We start from the raw sequence: 20,527 nt of genomic DNA, 5'->3' as shown, positions 1-20,527 counted from the left end.
TGCGAAACGACCGTCTCCCCTAGACTCCATATTATCTGAATAATCCAAATTTTTAAAAATGATTTCCTTTTTCTCTGTAATAATAAAACCGTATCTTGTACTTGATCTAAGCTAAGATATAATTAATTTGTATTGGGTTTATTTAATGTTTACATGATTTTCTAGTAGACATAAGGCATGAAGATCCAAATAATGGGAAGATCCCTTATCCGAAATACCCCAGGTCCAGAGCATTCTGGATAACAGGTCCCATACCTGTAAATACACGTTTTTGGTGTGCTGAACTACTTTACTATATATATATATATATATATATATATATATATATATATATATATATATATATATATAGTAAAGTATATAGTAACTACTATATATATTTATATATATATATATATATATATATATATATATATGGGTATAGGATCCGTTATCTGGAAACCTGATATCCAGAAAGCTCCGAATTAAGGAATGGCTGTCTCCCATAGACTCCATTTTATCCAAATAATCCAAATTTTTAAAAATGATTTTCTTTTTCTCTGTAATTATAAAACAGTAGCTTGTACTTGATCCCAACTAAGATATAATTAATCCTTATTGGAAGCAAAACCAGCCTTAATGTTTAAATGAATTTCTAGTAGACTTAAGGCATGAAGACCCAAATTATGGAAAGATCCGTTATCCGGAATACTCCAGGTCCGGAGCATTCTGGATAACAGGTCCCATACGTGAGTGTGTGTTACAGAAAGGCCGCCTTTCCATAGACTTCATTATAATGAAATAATTCATAATCAAATGATTTTCCTTGTTCTGTATAATAATAAAGCAGTGCCTTATACTTAATACCAGCTAAGATGTAATTATTCCTTACTGGGGGCAAAACAACCCTATTGGGTTAACAGAAAGACCCCTTATTAGGAAAACCCCAGGAACCAAGCAATTCTGGATAACAGGTCCCATACCGGAGCATTTCGAGGGTCCCCATTAACACATTCCCCTGTGCCCCTTGCCTGACTTTCACCCTTATAATGAATACCTTGGCCTGGTTTTCCCTTGTGCCTGGCGTAGGCAGAGTGAGTGGGTTGGCACCAGGATCCATCAATGAAAAGCCGCCTGAAAGGGAAATTGCAAAGCCGCTGGGAAACATGAACATGTTCAAACAGTCTCCAGCCTCCCCTCACATGTCGCTGGGAACAAAAGCAGCTTTCAGGGGTAGAGTCCCCGGCAGGGAAGGGGTCTGATCTGTAAGCTCACGTGCCTCTCTGTTTGTGCAGGGGGGAGAGAAGGAAGACGGGATTAGGGTTATGTTACTGGAAAAAAATGGTTCATTTTGCAGCACAGGAAACTGTACAATCGACTGCAAAGGCAAATTTGTTCATTATGGGGCCTGCACAGTCCCCTGGCTCCCACCACTGCAATGTCTTAACTAAAGGAATATATATATATATATATATATATATATATATATATATATATATATATATATATATATATATATATATATTACACAAAAGCTATGAATATCTTGGAAATGTTATCCTTATAAACGGAGAGTTCTGATGTCATCGGTTATAAACGGTGAGTTCTGATGTCATTTCTGTCACATGACTCACTGAGACTTGTGTATTATAATAAATAAAGTACCCCCAGTTGTAAAATATAAGGATATTAGAAGTTACCTCGGAGTTTCATGACCTGTAATTTTTTATATGGTCATGAAACTCCTCGGTGACTTATAATATCCTTATATTTTACAAGAGGGGGTACTTTATTCACTATATATATGTGTGTGTGTGTAACACTGTTACTTGGGACAGTCTTTTCCTTTAGTTCACAAGCCAATTTATTACTAATAAGGGTCCTGGTGAGTTGCAACTCCCAGTAGTGCATGCATTAAGTAAGACTCTCTCACATGGGCAATTGAGCTGAACTGCAACTCTCACATGCAGCATCAATAGAATATAGAAGGAATTGGGTGCCAGTTGTTCTTCACCATGAACAATAGATTTAATGAAGAATAAAGAACATGGGGGGCTAGGAAAATACTCAATACACTGGGATCAATGAGAATACCACCCTCCAGCAGGGCACGGGTTACCTCTGTGTGACTGCAAGGTAGTGGAATGTTAACAGATCCCCTACAAATATAAATATATGTATATACAGTATTTATAAGGCCAGTTAGGGTAAGATTTGGTGGTGAGCACTGTGAAATAATGGCTGATTAGAGATGCACCGAATTTGGGATTCGCCCTTTTTCAGCAGGATTCAGCTGAATCCTTCTGCCAAGCTGAACCGAATCCTAATTTGCATATGTAAATTAGGGGTGGGAAGGGAAATTGCCTGACTTTTTGACAGAAAATAATGAAGTAAATATGTTTTCCCCCTTCCCACCCATGCATATGCAAATTAGGATTCAGATTTGGTTCGGTATTCAGCCGAATCTTTCGTGAAGGATTCAGGGAATCTAAAATAGTGTATTTGTTGCATCCCTATGGCTGATTCACTAATGTATCATCTGTAACCTTGTTATAAGCCCTGACCAAAGGTTGTCTCTCCATAGAGGACTTTGAATGGGAAAAAGACCAACAACCACTGACGTAGACATTGTCTCAGTGATCCTATTGGCACAGATGTGACTGTGTACCTTGGACCTTTATAAATGCCCTGGGCCTGCAGTGTGACTTACAGGGTGTTTACATTATCCCCTATAGACAGAGGATAATATTGGTGTGTAGTTTACATATGGTCAGTCCAAAGAATGTGAAGAATTGAGAAGCAACAAGGCTGGATAATTATCACAGGCTACACCCGGTACAGATTAATTACTGTACAACCTACTGTAAATGAACTCAAATATCAATAGAGCAACAACAGATTCCAAGAGTGAGAGATCACTGTGCCGTGAACTGTTCCATGTGGGCCCACGGAGAGATGCCGAGTGCATAACGTCATTGTGATGCATCCGGGGTACCAAGTTTAACCTTGTCTGACCTTCACTAGGGTCATGCTAGCCTGCTGGGCTCTCCTTGTTTAGCCATTTAAAGGACCAGTAACATCAAAAAAATTTTTACAAAAATTCATTAGTATACATCAAAGAAATATAAACACCAAGACAAATTAAACTTTAAAATGGCAAAGTCTTCATTAAGAAATAACTTACCAAAACTCGGCTTGCACTCCTCTTCAGAAAAGGCGACACAGCCACGATCTATCATGCGGCGCTCGATTTCTCCTCCCTGACTATCTCCTATAAGCACGATGGATCGCTTTCTGAAGAGTAGCGCAAGCGGAGTTTCGGTAAGTTATTTCTTAATAAAGACTTTGCAATTTTAAAGTTTAATTTGTCTTAGTGTTTTTCTTCTATGTATACTAAGTATTTTTTTTTTTTATATATAAATGTTTGTTATTGGTCCTTTAAGTTCCCCTATGTCTGTGTCTATCTGCACAGTACAGCTTAGAGCTCAGTGTTCATTTGCTACCAATGTATATCTGGAGAGAAGCTGCGGTACATCCAGGCTGGGCTTGTGGAAAGGACTTCAGGCCACCAGATATCATTTGCCAAAGATTTGTTACATTTGTCACCGATTTGCCAGTGAGGGAGGTTTATTCTGTATGTGTGCGGCATGAAGACAATGCAGAGGCTTCCATTGTAGCCAGGGTGCGAAGTCCTACAAAATGTGTGATTGGGGTCTGCTGAGTTTTATTTACACAAAATCGCTGTGAGTTCCTTTGTACCAGACTGTTACTGCACACTGGACACACACACACACATCATTTCTGTATCATTTGATAAACTGCCTGCCCAACTGTACAGTCGTCACGTGGCCCTTATGCATTGTAAGTTTGTGATGCCAACAGATGAGTAGGGGTTACTGCTTCTCTTGTACCCCACAGGTACTCCACAATCTGTATGTATCATGCCTGTTGATTGGCTAATGCAGTGCTGTCCAATTTATGTGGTACCAAGGGCCAAAATTTTACTGGCCTATGTGGCGGAGGGCCGATAATGGAAGTCAGACTTGGCCACTCCCCCTTTTAAACCACACCCACTGTAAACCACACCCATATTACCACAATAACTTTTAAGATCATATCCACATTAATGGTGGTAGCACACCAAATACCAAATGGTTTGTGCTCACTGCAGGGAAATCCCTCATCACTCATATGTGAAAAATTGAAGTCATGTTAAAACATACCCTTAAATCCATATGCCTCATCCTCCCCTGTGGATAATAGAGCAACCCACACGATGACAGTATCCCTTTAAGGGCCCCTAAGGTGTTTACCTTAGGGGCCCTTAAAGGGATACTGTCATGGAAAAACATGTTTTTTCCAAAACACATCAGTTAATAGTGCTGCTCCAACAGAATTTGATACTGAAATCCATTTCTCAAAAGAGCAAACTGATTTTTTTTTATTCAATTTTGAAATCTGACATGGGGCTAGACATTTTGTCAGTTTCCCAGCTGTCCCAGTCATGTGACTTGTGCCTGCACTTTAGGATGGAATTACTTTCTGGCAGGCTGTTATTTCTCCTACTTAAAGTAACTGAAGGCGTCTCAGTGGGACTTGGCTTTTACTATTGAGTGCTGTTCTTAGACCTTCCAGGGAGCTGTTATCTTGTGTTAGGGAGCTGTTATCTCATTACCTTCCAATTGTTCTGTTGTTAGGCTGCTGGGGGGAGGGGAAGGGAGGGGGTGATATCTCTCCAACTTGCAGTACAGCAGTAAAGAGTGATTGAAGTTTATCAGAGCTCAAGTCACATGACTGGAGGCAGCTGGGAAATTGACAATATGTCTAGCCCCATGTCAGATTTCAAAATTGAATATAAAAAAATCTGTTTGCTCTTTTGAGAAATGGATTTCAGTGCAGAATTCTGCTGGAGCAGCACTATTAACTGATGAGTTTTGGAAAAAAACATGTTTTCCCATGACAGTATCTTTTTAACAACAATTTCGAAATGCTAACAAACTCCAATAACAAACCCCTAACAGGCTTACATCCCACAGGTAGTGTAGGGCAAGCAGAGAATGGCACACACAAGCAGCACTGGGCAAGCAGAGAATGGTACATACAGGGAGGGAAGGCACAACAGAGCAGGAGATAGGGAAAGCTATCATTCTAATATGTACTACATGGCATAGTGCTGGTGCCCCATTAGCATTCTGAATAAGGTGTGAACAATGTGGGCAGGTTCAGTCTGGGTCTCAGGTGGAACAGTACAGGCTTTAGGATGTGAACAAGAGAGGTTTCACAAGTGTGAACAATACAGGGGGAACACAGGTGTGAACAATACAGGGGATTAGTATGAATTTGTGGGGGATTGCGGGCCGCCAGTTGTACAGCCCTGGGCTAAGGGGACAGTCCATCAGATTGGTACCTCTTGTTAACAAATACAGTGCAAATTTTGGACTTGCTTTTTGCCGACATTGCATTGTTTTATTCAAGCAGGTTCATGCTCAGTTGTGTCCATCACAATGTTACACCGATATAGAGGCAAATCGGTGACCTTTTGGTAAAAAAATTCCCCTGCATATGTGATGGAATTTTGACTTCTGACACAAAGCATTAAGTATGGCTTTAGTTGCAAAGGATAATTACCTGGGAGCACACCGGTATAACTCTACCTCCACCGTGTGCATCACGTAAAGAGCTGCCCCGGTAAGCTTAATAGTCCAACACCATACAAAAGATCACGGTTCACAACGGAAGGAGAAACTTAAATACTCTATTTATAAATTCAAGGTTTTATTCGTCAAGGTTTTATAACGTCAAGCTAATGGTTCCTCGATGTTTAGGCGATTCAGTGCCAATTTTAATGGACGAATAAAACCTTTGAATTAATTATGGCTTTAGTGCCTGATTCACATGTCACAAGAAAGTTGCAACTAATGCGCAGCCTGCTCCGAGAACCTTGGAAGTACCAGCCAGGACTAGGCTGATGGCAATTCCATGGGTCCTTTGCATCAGTGGGTGCACTTGTGTGTACAGCAATTCATCAGAGGAGGCTGAAGAGGTGCATTGGTGTTCAGGAATCATAGAGCCCCCAGGGCCGTACCCCCATGGGGGTCACAGTTATTAGGCCAATATCACACGCAGAGACAAGCTGGTCCTATACATCTGCCTGTAAAGAAATGCCTGGTGGAAAGAGATGTTTCTGAAGGCAGGGAAGCCATTATATATGCCACAAGATAGAAAGACTGTTCATTTTTTTACATCCTTGTTTTAATGTCTGTGTGCCCAGCACTTCACATTGATAGACTGCTTTTTCAATTAAACGGAAAGTAAAGGCTTCCCAGAAACTTAAAAATAGAAACCAATATTTTGGGGTTTACTGTATGGCCTCCAGTGCTTCCAACCAGATCCGCCCCCCCCCCCCATTGTAGATCCTCTTGGGATCCAAGTCCTAATTGAATCCATAACTTCTTGAAAGGCTTCCTCTTTAAATTCCCTGGGTTGCGATACAGTCAATTCAGTACATATCTAATCTCGATGGCTTCTTTTTTAGTTTGAAACAGAAATTCAGAAGATTTCTGAGGCTTATGAGAGTCTGGTGAAGTCGTCTACCAAGAGAGAATCGTTGGACAAAGCCATGAAAAACAGATTGGAGGGCGAGATTCGGAGGCTGCATGATTTTAATCGGGATTTAAGAGGTATGTCTTAAAAGGATTTCTTCATCCTAATTCCTTTTCATCTAGTGTGTTAAACTGGCCAATTGGGGGAAGTACCATTAATTTACAGAGTTTACCACATGAGCAGATCTTTGCCTGGTTCTCACCCCAACTGGTTGGCCAAATTGACCTGATAAAATTGTTTAGAACTATAATTTGGAGGGTGCACAACCTAAGTAATGTTGAGGTGCTAATCCCATGGAGACTGCCCAAATGAAACCTCCTTATACATAAATCCAAAAACAAAACATGAGGATTTCACACTCGATTATAAAAAGTCAAAAATGTATTTTGTCAAAACACTCACATATCAGCAATTTATCCAGTGATTGGCCCTACGTGTTTCGACCACAGGAGTGGTCTTCATCAGGGGCAAAATCCATAAAGTACATTTGCCTGCCTTTTTATCTCTTTATGTACTTGGATTTTGCCCCTGATGAAGACCACTCCTGTGGTCGAAACGCGTAGGGCCAATCACTGGACCAATTGCTGATATGTGAGTGTTTCGATGAAATACATTTTTGACTTTTTATAATTGAATGTGCATTCCTCTTGTTTGTTTCTGATACAATTGTTTGGCTGAAAGGCTAGCTATCAGATCACACAAGGGGCTTGTGCCTGTTGGAAGAGTAACATTCTGCTTCTCATTTAATGGACATTTCCGGCCTTCTCTAGTAACATAGTAAGTTATGTTGAAAAATGAAACATGTCCATCAAGTTCAACATTTTAAGTCTATATATATATATAACCTGCTTAACTGCTAGTTGATCCAAAGGAAGGAAAAAACCCCATTTGAAACCTAAACACCATCCAACCCCTTCTTAAAGCTATCTAATGTATCAGCCTGTACCACTGATTCAGGGAGAGAATTCCACATCTTCACAGCTCTCACTGTAACAAACCTCTTCCCAATATTTAAGCGGAACCTCTTTTCTTCTAATCGGAATGGGTAACCTTGTGTCAACTGTAAAGACCTATTGGTAAAAGATTATTATATGATCCCCTTATATATTTATACATAGTTATCATATTACCCCTCAGTAGTATATGGCTCAGCTCTAATTAGATAATTATAGAGGCCATTGTTTTAGACCCATACACAGGCCAACTGCCGAATTCAGAAGCTCATAAATGTGCCAATAAAATGTCAGCTGTATTCTAACCAGATAATCCCAACCAGTATTTTATGTACGAGGGATATCAGGTGGTTCTTTGATCAGGTAAGTTTGAAAGATGTCAAAAGGCAATGCCACATGCCAGCCAATACACAAATACATAGGTGGCCATACTGTGTATTGTATCCATCCTTGATCAGTTGGATACAGTGCAAGATCAGTCCATGTATGGCTAATGTCAGTCTGTGTATGGCCAGTTATAGGCTTAAGCTACACAGAGATATCCATAGGGGCTATTTGTTTTACTGCCATGCCTACAATTCACTATTTTTACCATGATTCCATCTTGGAAGCAATGTGTCAATATTTTTAGCCTTACCAACACTATGGCTTCAGCTCGATATCCTTGAATAAAGATTTGTGGCTTATAAAAGGCCCGGCAGGGCATGGGTTTCTAATTCTCTGTGATGAATGTCTTTAGGGAAGCATCTGTTTCACATAACCGATAAGAGAAAGAATAGGCACAAGCAGATCAGCGGCTGCTCTTTTCTTCTCGTCCTATAATATGTGCCGTGCTTTCTCTGCTTTCTAAATGGACTTTCCTGTGTTTGTGCAGACCGCCTGGAGACCGCCAACAGGCAGCTGGCCAGCAGGGAGTATAATGGGCCGGAGGAAGCGCTGGAAGAGGGGAATTATGCATTAAAAAGTGAGTTTATTTTCATTTTGGCTAGAGGGCCCTTCATTCTCCGTTACATGAAATTGCCGTTGTTACAAGGGAGAAGGAAACCCTGTATTAAATCGCACTGTTCTTGGCTGGACATGGAAATACCAAAATACAGCAAACGTGGAGATTAAAGAGGCAGCTGACCTTAGATTTAACTTTAATTGTTAACTTTAGAAAATCATATGCTGCTTAAGTTTATTTTCAGACCCTCTCCAATTCATCTCCCAGTTTATCAGTCAAACTACTGCCTCGTTTTTTATGTTAAAGTGGACCTGTCACCCAGACACAAACATCTGTATAATAAAAGTCCTTTTCAAATTAAACATGAAATCCAATTTCTATTTTTTATTAAAGCATTCATTAATCTCAGCTGTCAATCAAATATTGTCTGCCCCTCCTCTATACCTGAGGCATAGAGATGGGGCAGACAATTACTTTCACTTTCCATTCAGCACTTCCCAGATGTCACTGCTCTCCCCACATTCCACCGTTCTCTTCACCATTTAATTGTGTAGCCAGGACATGGGGATGGACATCAGGTCCCCCATTCTGGTGCACAAACAAGATTCTGAGATGATACAAGGCTTGTCTTAATAACAGTGTCCACAAAATGGTTGCTGCCTGCTTGCAATCATTTTGAAATCCCAGACTGAAGGAAGCAAGATTCAAATAATTTATATTGTGTAATTAAAGTTAATTTTGCTTGACTAATGTGATAAAATAGGATTTTGAATATTTTTTCTGGGTGACGGGTCCCCTTTAAGTCAGACCATAGCAACCAACTGGAGAGTTTTAGAACTCATTTACTACCTTCCAGGCAGGGTGCAAAGTGCAAAAAACAGGCAGAATCCTCCATCTTTTTTTGCACTTTTCTTCCTGGCCTTTTGTATTCAGACGTTGATATAGATGTGCAAGTGAGGGGCGCAGGCGACTTCAAGCTCTGTATTCACTGTCTCTGTGGCTCTGTGGCAGTAAACACGTGGCTGCCTGGCACCTTCTGCATCCCTTTGTGCTCTTGCAGTTCTCTCAAGGGTGTACAGTATATGCATGACCCCTTATGTCAAAATAAGGGTTAATATTTTAGAATATAGTTGAATTTCCACGTTTTGCTGCCGGCTAATAAATTTGCGAATTTGCCGCTAAAAGTCGCTGTCACCAACGTTTTTTTTGACGCCAACGACAATTTAGACCCCATCGCTGATTAACGGACATCCATTGACTTTAATAGGCGCCGGTGTCGGCTTTGACACCGGCGCCAATTTTGACGCCGGTGAATTGTCGCCGGTGCCAAAATCTGCATTTCGCAAATTTTTTGCCTGTCTTCGTGAATTTTGTGGCAAAGCAAAACGGGACAAATTTGCCCATCACTAGTTACGACATGTCCCCTTTAAATGTGTCAGGACACTGCAACCCACTTTAGCTTCCATCTCGCTGATGGACTTCACTTGAGGGTACTGTAGTCCTTTTCTCTCCAACATTTGATGACGAATCTCTCCATCATAGTGATGGGCAATGCGAAACTGCTGCAAAAATTTGCCACCGAAAAATTGTACGCGTAAAAATTATTTTGACGCCCATTGACTTTTTAATGCATTTGGCGCGCGTTAAAATTGTCGCACATCAAAATTATTTTGAAGCCCGTTGACTTCAATACGTTTCACAAATGTTTTCGGAGCTTTGCAAATTTTTCCGGTGAAGCGAAATGGGACAGAATCGGCAATCACTATTGAGGACTACAACTCCCAGCATCCCTGGAAAGTCTTAGGCTATAGGCCACTATTCTAGGTTCTATTCCTTGGCATTATACAATGGCTTTATTTGCATTTATCATGTCCTACATACTGTATGGTTGGGCATCTTTAGCATTACCAAAACATATTTGATATTTTAACCCTCCTTTATCTTTATATTTCCCCCTGTATTGACTTCTCTTTTCACTTAAATTTTTGGATTTACCATGACACACAAGGGATTTTCATTACTTTTAGACACTGTTACTCCCAGCAATCAGCAGAGCCTCCGAGAAGCACGGGATGTGCCGCAGGTCAGGTTATTGCTATTGCTTGAGGGGTAAAATTACAGTCATTACAGTCAAATTGCCTGGTGCTAGGAACAATTATGGGAGCGCTGATGTGCAGAGAGTAAGGATTACAGAAAGGTCCTCATAATTGGGGCTTAACAGTAAAAGCATAAAAGTGTCAGATCGTGAGCGAAATTCTGTAAGTTTTCCACTATATGATCAAATTAGGGAAAGGAATTTAACGAATCTCTTCCGTTATTAGTATAGCTGAGCATATTTTGCAGTGCTGCACATAATAACTGACAGATACAGTAGGCATTAAGGGTCCTGCATGCAAAATGGTCCTACTCACGGGGCCCTAAGGATAAGTCACATTTTCAACCATGTTGACCCACACAAGTGACTTTAGTTTATTGTTGGCTGCGTTGTACAGTCCCGCAGTCCTACCTCAGCCTAGATATAGAGCTTATGCGGCCTGTTTATGGTCTAGTAATTCTGCCTATCTGCTGTCTTGACAGGCTCCATTTTTACAGGGAATTAAAATGAATTTAGTATGATGTAGCGAGTGATATTCTGAGACAATTTGTAATCATCTTTCATTTTTTTATTTGTGGTTTTTGAGTTATTTAGCTTTTTATTCAGCAGCTCTCCAGTTTGCAATTTCCGCAGTCTGGTTGCTAGGGTCTTAATTATCGTAGCAGCCATGCATTGATTTGGAGAGGCCTAAATAGAAAGATAAGGAATAAAAAGTAGCAATAATAATAAAGGATGCACCGAATCCAGGATTCGAATCCTTCTGCCCAGCCGAACCGAATCTGAATCCTAATTTGCAAAAGCAAATTAGGGGCGGAGAGGTGAATCGTGTGAGTTTTTGTCACAAAACAAGGAAGTAAAAAAAGATTTTCTTTCCCATCCCTAATTTGTATATGCAAATTAGGATTTGGTTTGGTATTCGGCCAAATCTTTCGCTAAGGATTCAGGGGATCAGCCGAGTCCAAAATAGTGGATTTGGCGCATCCCTAATAACAATACGCTTGTAGCTTTACAGAGCATTTGTTTTTTAGATGGGGTCAGTGACCTTTTTGAAAGTTGGAAAGAGTCAGAAGAAGAAGGCAAATAGTTAAAAAACAATAAAAAAGAAAAAACAAAGGCCAATTGAAAGTTATTTAGAATTGTGCATGCTATAACATACTAACATTTAACTTAAAGGTGAACCACCCTTTTAGGGCACGGGCACATGTGAAGATTCGGGGAGATTTAGTCACCCGGCGACTAATCGCTTCTTCTTTGGATGACTAATCTCCCCGAATAGCCTTCCTGACGGCTAGAATCTAAATCGCCTGTGGGGTGGCACACGCAGCACTTTGTTTTCCAAAATTGCCTCACAAGAAAACTTCGGGCGACTTCGGAAAACGAAGCCATCTGAGTGCCATCACGCGGGAGATTTAGATTCTAGCCGGCGGGAAGACTTTTCAGGGAGATTAGTCGCCCGAAGAAGAGGCGATTAGTCACCAGGCGAATAAATCTCCCCGAATCTCAGCCTGTGCACTTACCCTAAATGTCCCCTTTAAAGTCGATGCTATTTATAAACAGTTCTATAACTTGAAAGCTGTTACGAGGGTGCTGATATAAAGAGGATGACATATAAATAGGGCGGCATCGAATCTAGGATACAGCCTTTTTCAGCAGGATTCGGGCAAATCCTTCTGCCCGGCCAAACCGAATCCGAATCCTAATTTGCATATGCGGGGAGGGAAATTGTGTGACTTTTTGTCACAAAACAAGGAAGTAAAAAATGTTTTCTCTCTTCCCACCCCTAATTTGCATATGCAAATTAGGATTCGGTTCGGTATTTGCCCGAATCTTTCTGGAAGGATTCGGGGGTTCGGCCGAATCCAAAATAGTGGATTTGGTGCATCCCTAAATAGATATCATAGTACTGGCCCGAATCAGCCCTGATAACCCCAGGGTGAACACACAGGCAGCAGCTACAGTGCAAATAGATGGGTTTTTAACCTGCGCTGCCTTCACCTTTAGTCATATGAATAATATGTGCATTCCCCATGCCATTCCTTTGCTCATCATCCAGATTCCGACACTTTAATTGTTTCCGTTACCGCCTGATGAGTTATCTTCATTGTTGGAAGTAGCGCAGCCCCATGGGGTGACCTTTACTTATTTACGACAGAATTCCATTTTTCCTTTCTCCAGAAAAAGACATCTTTGCATATTCCGCCCACTCTTATATGTCAGCGCTTTTGTTCCTCGCTGCAGTCTCTGTGCGTGTGTACGAGTGCGTGTGCGACACGGGGGGGCTGCTACACACAAAGGTTAAATGATTGTGTTTATGGAATATTCCTTCTTTCAGTATGTGACGTTATACATAGGAGTGGGAGCCAGTGGAGTGACAATATTGGATGTTAATATATAGAGAAGGAATGTTTTAGACAATAATCTGGTGGAAAGGGATATAGATATTTATTTTCCGTGCTGCTTGCCAAGCTGGATCTTATTCTCTGTAACTGGCTAATGTAATGAAAGAAAGAAAATGGGGAAAAAAAGGACAATATTTGGACGTAGAGGGAATTGTTGGAAAGCCACATGTTCCATTGTTGGGAGGTGGCAGTCCACCATTGTTTCTCCACATATTTTAATAAACAAATCTCTTTTATGAATGGGTTTCCAAGACGTGCATCTTTGTGATCTCTTCCCATGTGTCACCAAAGCTGTCGTGCTGTTACTGCAATGTTAGAAGCCAAGATAAACTGGGATGGGGGTCCCCAATTAAAGTATCGTTTTCACTCACCACATTTTGGAAGTGGCCCAAGTGCACCGCCCTGAGCCTTCAGCACGGGGAGCGGACAAAACGAAAATTTCAATGGAGCAGGCACTCAGAATAATGGCAGTCTTCCAGCAGGTTGTTCAAAAAAAGAGTAGAAAAAAGTTTATTGTGTCCTCAGCCTTACACGTTTCTTGTTTACAAACACTTGTTTGTAAGTGTTCGTAAACACAAAACGCGTAAGGCTGAGGACACAATTAACTTTTTCTACTCTTTTTTTTTTTTTTTGAACAACCTGGTGGAATATTACCGTTATTCTGAGTGCCTGCTCCCAAAATATTATGCTGGCAATGACCCCCAGCATCTATAGCAATACATTTAAATGCCTTCAATCACAGCCCTCTTAAAGGGGCTAATTAATAAATAGTTTTTATGAGAATGTGTAATATTTTTAAAGCTCAATATTAAATTGCACTCCATTTATTAACTCACCCACCCCACGGGGCACATTTACTATGGGTCGAATATTGAGGGTTAATTAACCCTCGACTCCGAATATTGAAGTTGAAGGATTTACCGCATTTCCTTCGATCAAAGGAAAAATCGTTCGAACGTTTCGAAGGATTTTAATCCATCGATCAAACGAAATTCCTTTGATCAAAAAAACCTAGAAAAGCCTATGGGGACCTTCCCTATAGGCTAACATTGATGCTCGGTAGGTTTTAGGTGGCGAAGTAGGGGGTCGAAGTTTTTTTTAAAGAGACAGTACTTCGACTATCGAATGGTTGAATAGTCGAACGATTTTTAGTTCGAATTGTTCGATTCGTAGTCAAAGGTCGAAGTAGCCAATTCGATGGTCGAAGTAGCCAAAAAAACACTTCGAAATTCGAAGTATTTTTCATTCTCTTCACTCAAGCTAAGTAAGTGTGCCCCCACGTGTTTCCAGTCCTTGCAGTGCTATGGGATTGTATTATGCCACCCTGTGAATTGGAGTGGTAGCTGTCGATAAAAGCAGACCCCCACTTCGGAAGAGTGTGGTTACACCTGCTTTACTTGGTACAGTTGATTGCTCCTGCAGTCAGTCTTGGGTGAATTTTTTGGCAGCAGGAAAAATAAAAGTACTGGGGTGCTCACTTGATGTGAAACATAGGCCTAAATTGGTCAAATAGAACAAATGGGGCTATCCGGCACTCAAAGGAGCCCAAAATATAGCGTCATTGATGGTGGTTGGGTGGCATTAAAGGATAAGTAAACCTTTAAAATAAGTGAATGTAAAATTGATGAGGGTGATATTTTAAGCACTTTTGTCATTTACATTCATTATTTATTTATTTATTCCAGGATATTAAGGGATACATGTCCTGTTAATATGAATGAATTTTGTTTCAACAGCGCCACCTGCTGGTTAGTTTCCCACCAGTCTGACCACCAAGTAGTCAGGGAAGTTGTCAGATGAAAGAACGAGGCTGCTCTGATGTTCTTCTGCTTAGGAAAGATTTCAAAGAGGTTTCTAATTTCTTTTCCTATGCAGAAGAACATCAGAGCAGCCTCTTTCTTTCATCTGACAACTTCCTTGACTACTTGGTGGTCAGACTGGTGGGAAACTGACCAGCAGATGGCGATGTTGTAACAAAATTCATTCATATTAACAGTACATGTATCTGATGGACCGATAGAGATGTCGGACACCACTCTCGAAAAATACTTACGCAGGGAAGGTCTTGTCAAACCACTGCAATACTGTGGCAAGCCTCCCCTGACCCACCCAAGGTTTTAGGGAATGGCTCTTATATGCATATATTCTGGCATTGCCCACTAATCCAACGCTTCTGGAAGGACATTGAACACTACTCCTCGGAGGCCCTGGACCTCCCACCAATTCTATTACCCCCGACCTGCCTACTAGGAGTGGCAGAAGACATGGGACTTAATAAACACACCAGACTCTGCTATCTGCAACTGCTTTACTTTGGAAAGAAAGCCATTCTCCTGAATTGGAAATCAGCAACCCCCCCCCCCCCCCCCCGTCCTGTTCCTTCTGGCAAAACTTAGTTAACAGCTCCCAGCCAAACCAAAAACTGACGTACCTCACCCGAGGTTGCCCGCAGAAGTTTGATGCCATTTGGGGCTCATGGCTGTCCCTTAAGGACAACCCTGCCAATGCTACGGGAAATGTGATGTGATAAGATGTAAAGCTTTCCCCTGAATGTTTTTATACCCCTCTCTGCTCCCACTCTACTCAATCTTTACTTCTCTTCTTTCTCTCTTTCACTTTCTACACTATTATTAAAAATGAAAAAAAAAAAATTAAAAAAAAAAACAGTACATTGTATCAGGCACATGTCACCCCTGTACCTAATATGTGCCAAAGGGGCTCCAAATAACCCACTTACTAACCCCTATTTGCTACTCTTGCATACAGTGCTATGTACTTGAGAGGTGCTGGAATTGGGTGTCAGATTTTCATGGACAGTTAGATCTAGGGATGCACCGATTCCACTATTTTGGATTCGGCCGAACCCCTGAATCCTTCACGAAAGATTCGGCCGGATACCGAATCCGAATCCTAATTTGCATATGCAAAAAGTCAAGCAATTTCACAATTTTTGTGACAAAAAGTCAAGCAATTTCCGTCCCCACCCGGGCAGAAGGATTTGGCCAAATCCGAATACTGCTGAAAAAGGCCGAATCCTGGATTCGGTGCATCCGTAGTTAGATCCCAAATATCCTTTTGAGGGGGGGCTCTTTTCCTAGCAGATGAATTAGAGCTCATTCAAATAACTGATTCCAGCACAAACAAAATCTAACAAAATAACTCCCTTTTGCACAAATCTTGCATGTAGAGAGACATGATGTCTGGTGATTTTAATAGAGTGAGCTCTAATACATCTGCTAGGCCCCCCTCTAAAAGATATATTGGATCTATTTGTCAATAAATATGTGACTCCAAACTCCTGCACGAAGAGAGAATGAAGAGAAACAGATGGGGAGTGAAAAGTAACATGATTATTTCAGAAAAGGTTCAGAATTTTTAATTGATTATATTTAGAAAATGTATTATTTCAGTATGGCAAAGCTTAGATTATATTTTTATTTTTGGATAGTTCCCCTTTAATGGATGAGTTCAGGGGTAGCAGTGCGCTATATAAGATCACATGATATATGCTGCTTTTTAAATGCAATGTTTATTTTACACTTTACATTTTTATTCTTTTGTAAATCATTTTACACATCGTATTATTTATATATTTATAGAAATATATATTAACTCTACGCTGCCTTTTGGTGACCATTCTCAATAGCAGAGTTCCAGAGGGATTATAGGTAGGGATGCACCGAATCCAGGATTCGGATTGGTATTCGGCCAGGCTTCGTTATTCGGCAGCTCTATTTTTTCCCTCCCCCTCACTAATTTGCATATGCAAATTAGGGTTAGAATTCAGTTCAGTATTGGGCCGAATCTTTCACAAGAAGTGGTCGTCGCTACCGAAAATTCACCAAAAACGGCAATTTGCCGGGACTTTGCCAATTTACTAACAGGCTTAAAGGACAATTCGCTAGCAAAAGAGTTCATTGCTGACAAAGTTTCACACCCTTTTGCCAGCGAGCTTTACAATATGTTACCCTTTTAGCCAGAGTTTTCTTCTCCAGCTTAGACCTGGAGAACTGATAAGATAAGGCTACATCCTCCTCAATCTTATGTCAGTGACATCATATCCTGTACGAGCAAATAAAGGTATACTGTAGCCAGGGTCGGACTTGGGGGCCACTGGCCTCTCCGGCATTCCGGTGCCGGGTATGTGTATGCCCGTCAGTGCGCAACGCTAGTGCGCACGCGTGAAATTTTGATTTTGCCATGACCCCCTACAAAGAGGGGCCGCAGGCCACTGGGAAGCGGATCTGGGCCGGCGGGGCCCACAAGAGACTGGGCCCCACTGGGTTTTTTCCCGGTGTCCCACCGGCCCAGTCCAACACTGACTGTAGCTCAACCTTTTTAATAGTAGGTGGATTTTCCTGCAGGGGTATCCTGTGTCCACACCCCAAAATGCCACATTTGAGTATAATTGTAAGGAGTAGGACAAATCCAGAGCAGTAGCTGTGACTGCAAGTGCTTTTATTGGGGAAAATTGCAACATCATATCCTGTATGCCGGAAACTCATAAAAAAATATTTTAAAGTGGGATAATGTTTTGAAAGATGTTAAATACATATATTTTTTTAAAATTTTTTCAACCGTTTGAGGGGCATGCCACATTTGTTTTAGGGTTGGCTCAAGTCTAGGACATTAGAGGATCTCTTTTGTCTTTATTTTGCTTCCTTGGACATTTGTAATAATAAGTGGCCTCTTCAAACATTTGCACCAACATCTCCAATAAAGACTATGACCTATATGTACCCGCCATGTTCAAATTGACCTTAGTGTAAGTGTGTTAATGAAGTTTCGCTAGGCAGAAAGTTCGCTATGAAATGCCCATGCTGATGAATTTTCCTTGGCGAAGCTTCGCCAGCATTCATCCGCTGTGAAGTAACTTCACATTTTGATAAATAAGCATATGCACTGTGAATTAACATCTGACGAACTTGCGCGAAGTGCAGCACAGCCTTCCGAAGCAAAATTCACCCCTTTAGTAAATTTGCCCCTATGTAGATCTCAGCCTGCAGAGAAACCAGGCCAAGAATCTGCTGCTCTGCCGGCACCTGGAAGCATTGCCATTATTTGGTGCAGGCAGAGTTCGGTTCAAATAAAAATGTCACTTTTCGGCACCAATGTTTCTGGGTGCAGGTCAGGCAGAAGGGCAGTGGCAGAGGAGTGGATTCTCCACTTGTGTTTCTTCGCAGGCCAAGATCTGCACAGTGTGGCACTTGCCTTAAAAGTCAAATAAATTTCTTTGCTGTCACTGTCCAGGATTAGCCCCCTCAGCCAGGCAGTTTCTTCAGTCGATTCTCCAGTTAGTAGTGACAGGAGCAGAACTGAAGGGTTGTTAGCCCATTCCTGAAATACCAGTTAGTTTAATGACAATGAAGTCACCTCCAGCGCAGTTAATTGCTTCACATTTCACAGTGTTGACGGGATAGAAGAGAGCGCTAAACAATACGAGACATCAGCACTTAATTAGACTTGACAAAAAGAGAGCTAGGGCAATGGAAGCCTTTCTCTCTTATCTGGAGCCAAATTGCTCCGCTGCTTTCAGTGCTGGGTTCAGAGGCCACAGTGAGATGCTTGCCCAGCGGCTACAAAGCTTTCGCTCAATTCAACAGGAGCTGGAGTGCGTGAGCTGGGCAAACGCCGAGCCGGAGAGGAATGCTCCCATTGTGACATCAGCTCCTGGCAACACAAAACTGACAGGCCTGAAATTATAGTTAAAGGGGAAGTTTACTGTCATATTCATGTTTAGTATGCTGGAGGCAGTGTAAGCAACTCTGCTGTTAAACAGGTATTGAATCTGTTATCTGGAAACAGAGGTGGGCCACGCTGGCTGGGCGCCCTAGGCAACCCAGCTGGCCAGCTCGCCCCCTCCTTCCCCTGTAGCTCGTTCGCAGATGCGTACTGACGCTGGCGAATGCACTTGTGTGGTGACGCTGGCGCACGCATAGGCGACGACGCGTTTGTGTACATGCACGGCAACGCTGGCACGCATAAGTGCTGTTAGAGGAGCGCAGCCAGGTCTAGGGGCAGGCAGAAGAGGTAGCTGCCCAGCGCCCCTCAATCGTTGCGCCCTAGGCAGCTGCCTCTTCTGCCTGCCCCTAGTTCCGGCCCTGTCTGGAAACCCGTTATCGAGAAAGCTTCAATTTACAGGAAGGCTGTCTCCCATAGACTCCATTCTAATAAAATAATTCAAAATGTTAAAAACAATTTCCTTTTTGTCTGTTATAATAAAACAGTAGCTTGTACTTGATCCAAGCTAATATATAATTAATCCAAAAATCGTGTTGGGTTTATTTAATGATTAAAATTTTTTTTTTTATTAGAGTTAAGGTATAGAGATCCCTTATCTAGGAAAAATCCAGGTCTCAAGTATTCTGTATAATTGGATCCCATACCTATACATGCATATTTTTGCATTAAAGGGGTTGTTCGCATGTTCACCAGAAATAAAGACTTTCAAATTACTTTCTATTTTCTAATATTGAAGTGTAAAGTTAAATGTTTTACCTTCTAAAGCAGCACTGGGAGGGGGGCGGGTTGCCGCCTCTTTAACTGTTCTAAATTGATACATTTAGTTAATACATCTGTTTTCTTTGTCCCTACTGAGCAGAATCCCTGAATTTCATTAAAGGAGAAGGAAAGCTACCAAAGCAGTTTATTGCCAATAGATTAGCCACAATAGTGCAAGCTATAACACTATATTTATTCTGCAGAATGCTTTATCATACCTGAGTAAACCGCTCTAGAAGCTCTCTCTGATTGTTTAGGATAGCAGCTGCCATATTAGCTTGGTGTGACATCACTTCCTGCCTGAGTCTCTCCCTGCTCACTCATAGGAGGGGAGGAGGGAGGGGCAGTGGGAGAGAGGAGCAAACTGAGCATGCTCAAGCCCTAGCCCTGGAGGTTTAACCTGAAAACAGGAAGTCTGATACAGAAGCCCATGAGTACACAATAGAAGGAAAGAAATGCTGTGTTTCTTTTGACAGAGGACTCAGAGCAGCATTACTTTGAGGGTTTACTGGTATATTTATAAATTCATTTCTGATAACGCTTACTTAGTTTTAGCCTTTCAGTCGCCTGTTAGAATTGATACAATAGTTGCTAATATTCCCTATAGATTCCACTAAGAAATGGATCAACTAAATGGACCAAATTGTAACAGTTCTGATGCTTCTGGATCACTGAGCTGCCAGACTGAGACACAAGAGACGCCGACATTAAACTTTAACCTTACTTTTTGGGAAAACGTTAAAAAATAAAAGGTGGAAAGCAATTGAAAAAAGTCTGTTTATGGTGAACAATCTGAAATCAACTGAAATGAAAAAAGCGTTTGGAAGGTGAAGAACCCCTTTAAGATGAAAGTCTCCCTGTTCATTTTTATTTACTATTTACACCAAGCACTATCCAATCAATCGGCCAGTGAGGCAAATGGACAGGTATACTATGAGGTGTTCTTCAAGGCACCTTTCTATTGTTCTAAAGGTTCTGGCTGCCGCTGATAGATCTGGTGCATCGGCTGATTAGAATGACATACCTGTCCAGTTCCTGATATTACCCTTATAAA

At 41.4% G+C, this 20,527-nt stretch overlaps 1 protein-coding gene across 4 annotated transcripts in view; it reads left to right on the top strand.

Moving 5' to 3' along the window:
• amotl1.S (angiomotin like 1 S homeolog) overlaps positions 1–20,527 on the top strand; it is a 92,920-nt gene that overhangs the window by 49,801 nt on the left and 22,592 nt on the right. For all 4 annotated transcript variants that reach the window (XM_018250351.2, XM_018250353.2, XM_018250352.2 and 1 more), the window contains 2 exons: positions 6,515–6,659; positions 8,410–8,499. In XM_018250351.2, coding sequence (XP_018105840.1) covers positions 6,515–6,659; positions 8,410–8,499 — 235 coding nt within the window. The remainder of the gene's footprint in view (positions 1–6,514; positions 6,660–8,409; positions 8,500–20,527) is intronic.

Source organism: Xenopus laevis, chromosome 2S (assembly GCF_017654675.1).
Source record: "Xenopus laevis strain J_2021 chromosome 2S, Xenopus_laevis_v10.1, whole genome shotgun sequence".
In the NCBI taxonomy this organism is placed as follows: domain Eukaryota; kingdom Metazoa; phylum Chordata; class Amphibia; order Anura; family Pipidae; genus Xenopus; species Xenopus laevis.
The sequence above is the reverse complement of the archived record's forward strand: the minus strand, read 5'-3'. Positions and strand labels throughout refer to the sequence as shown.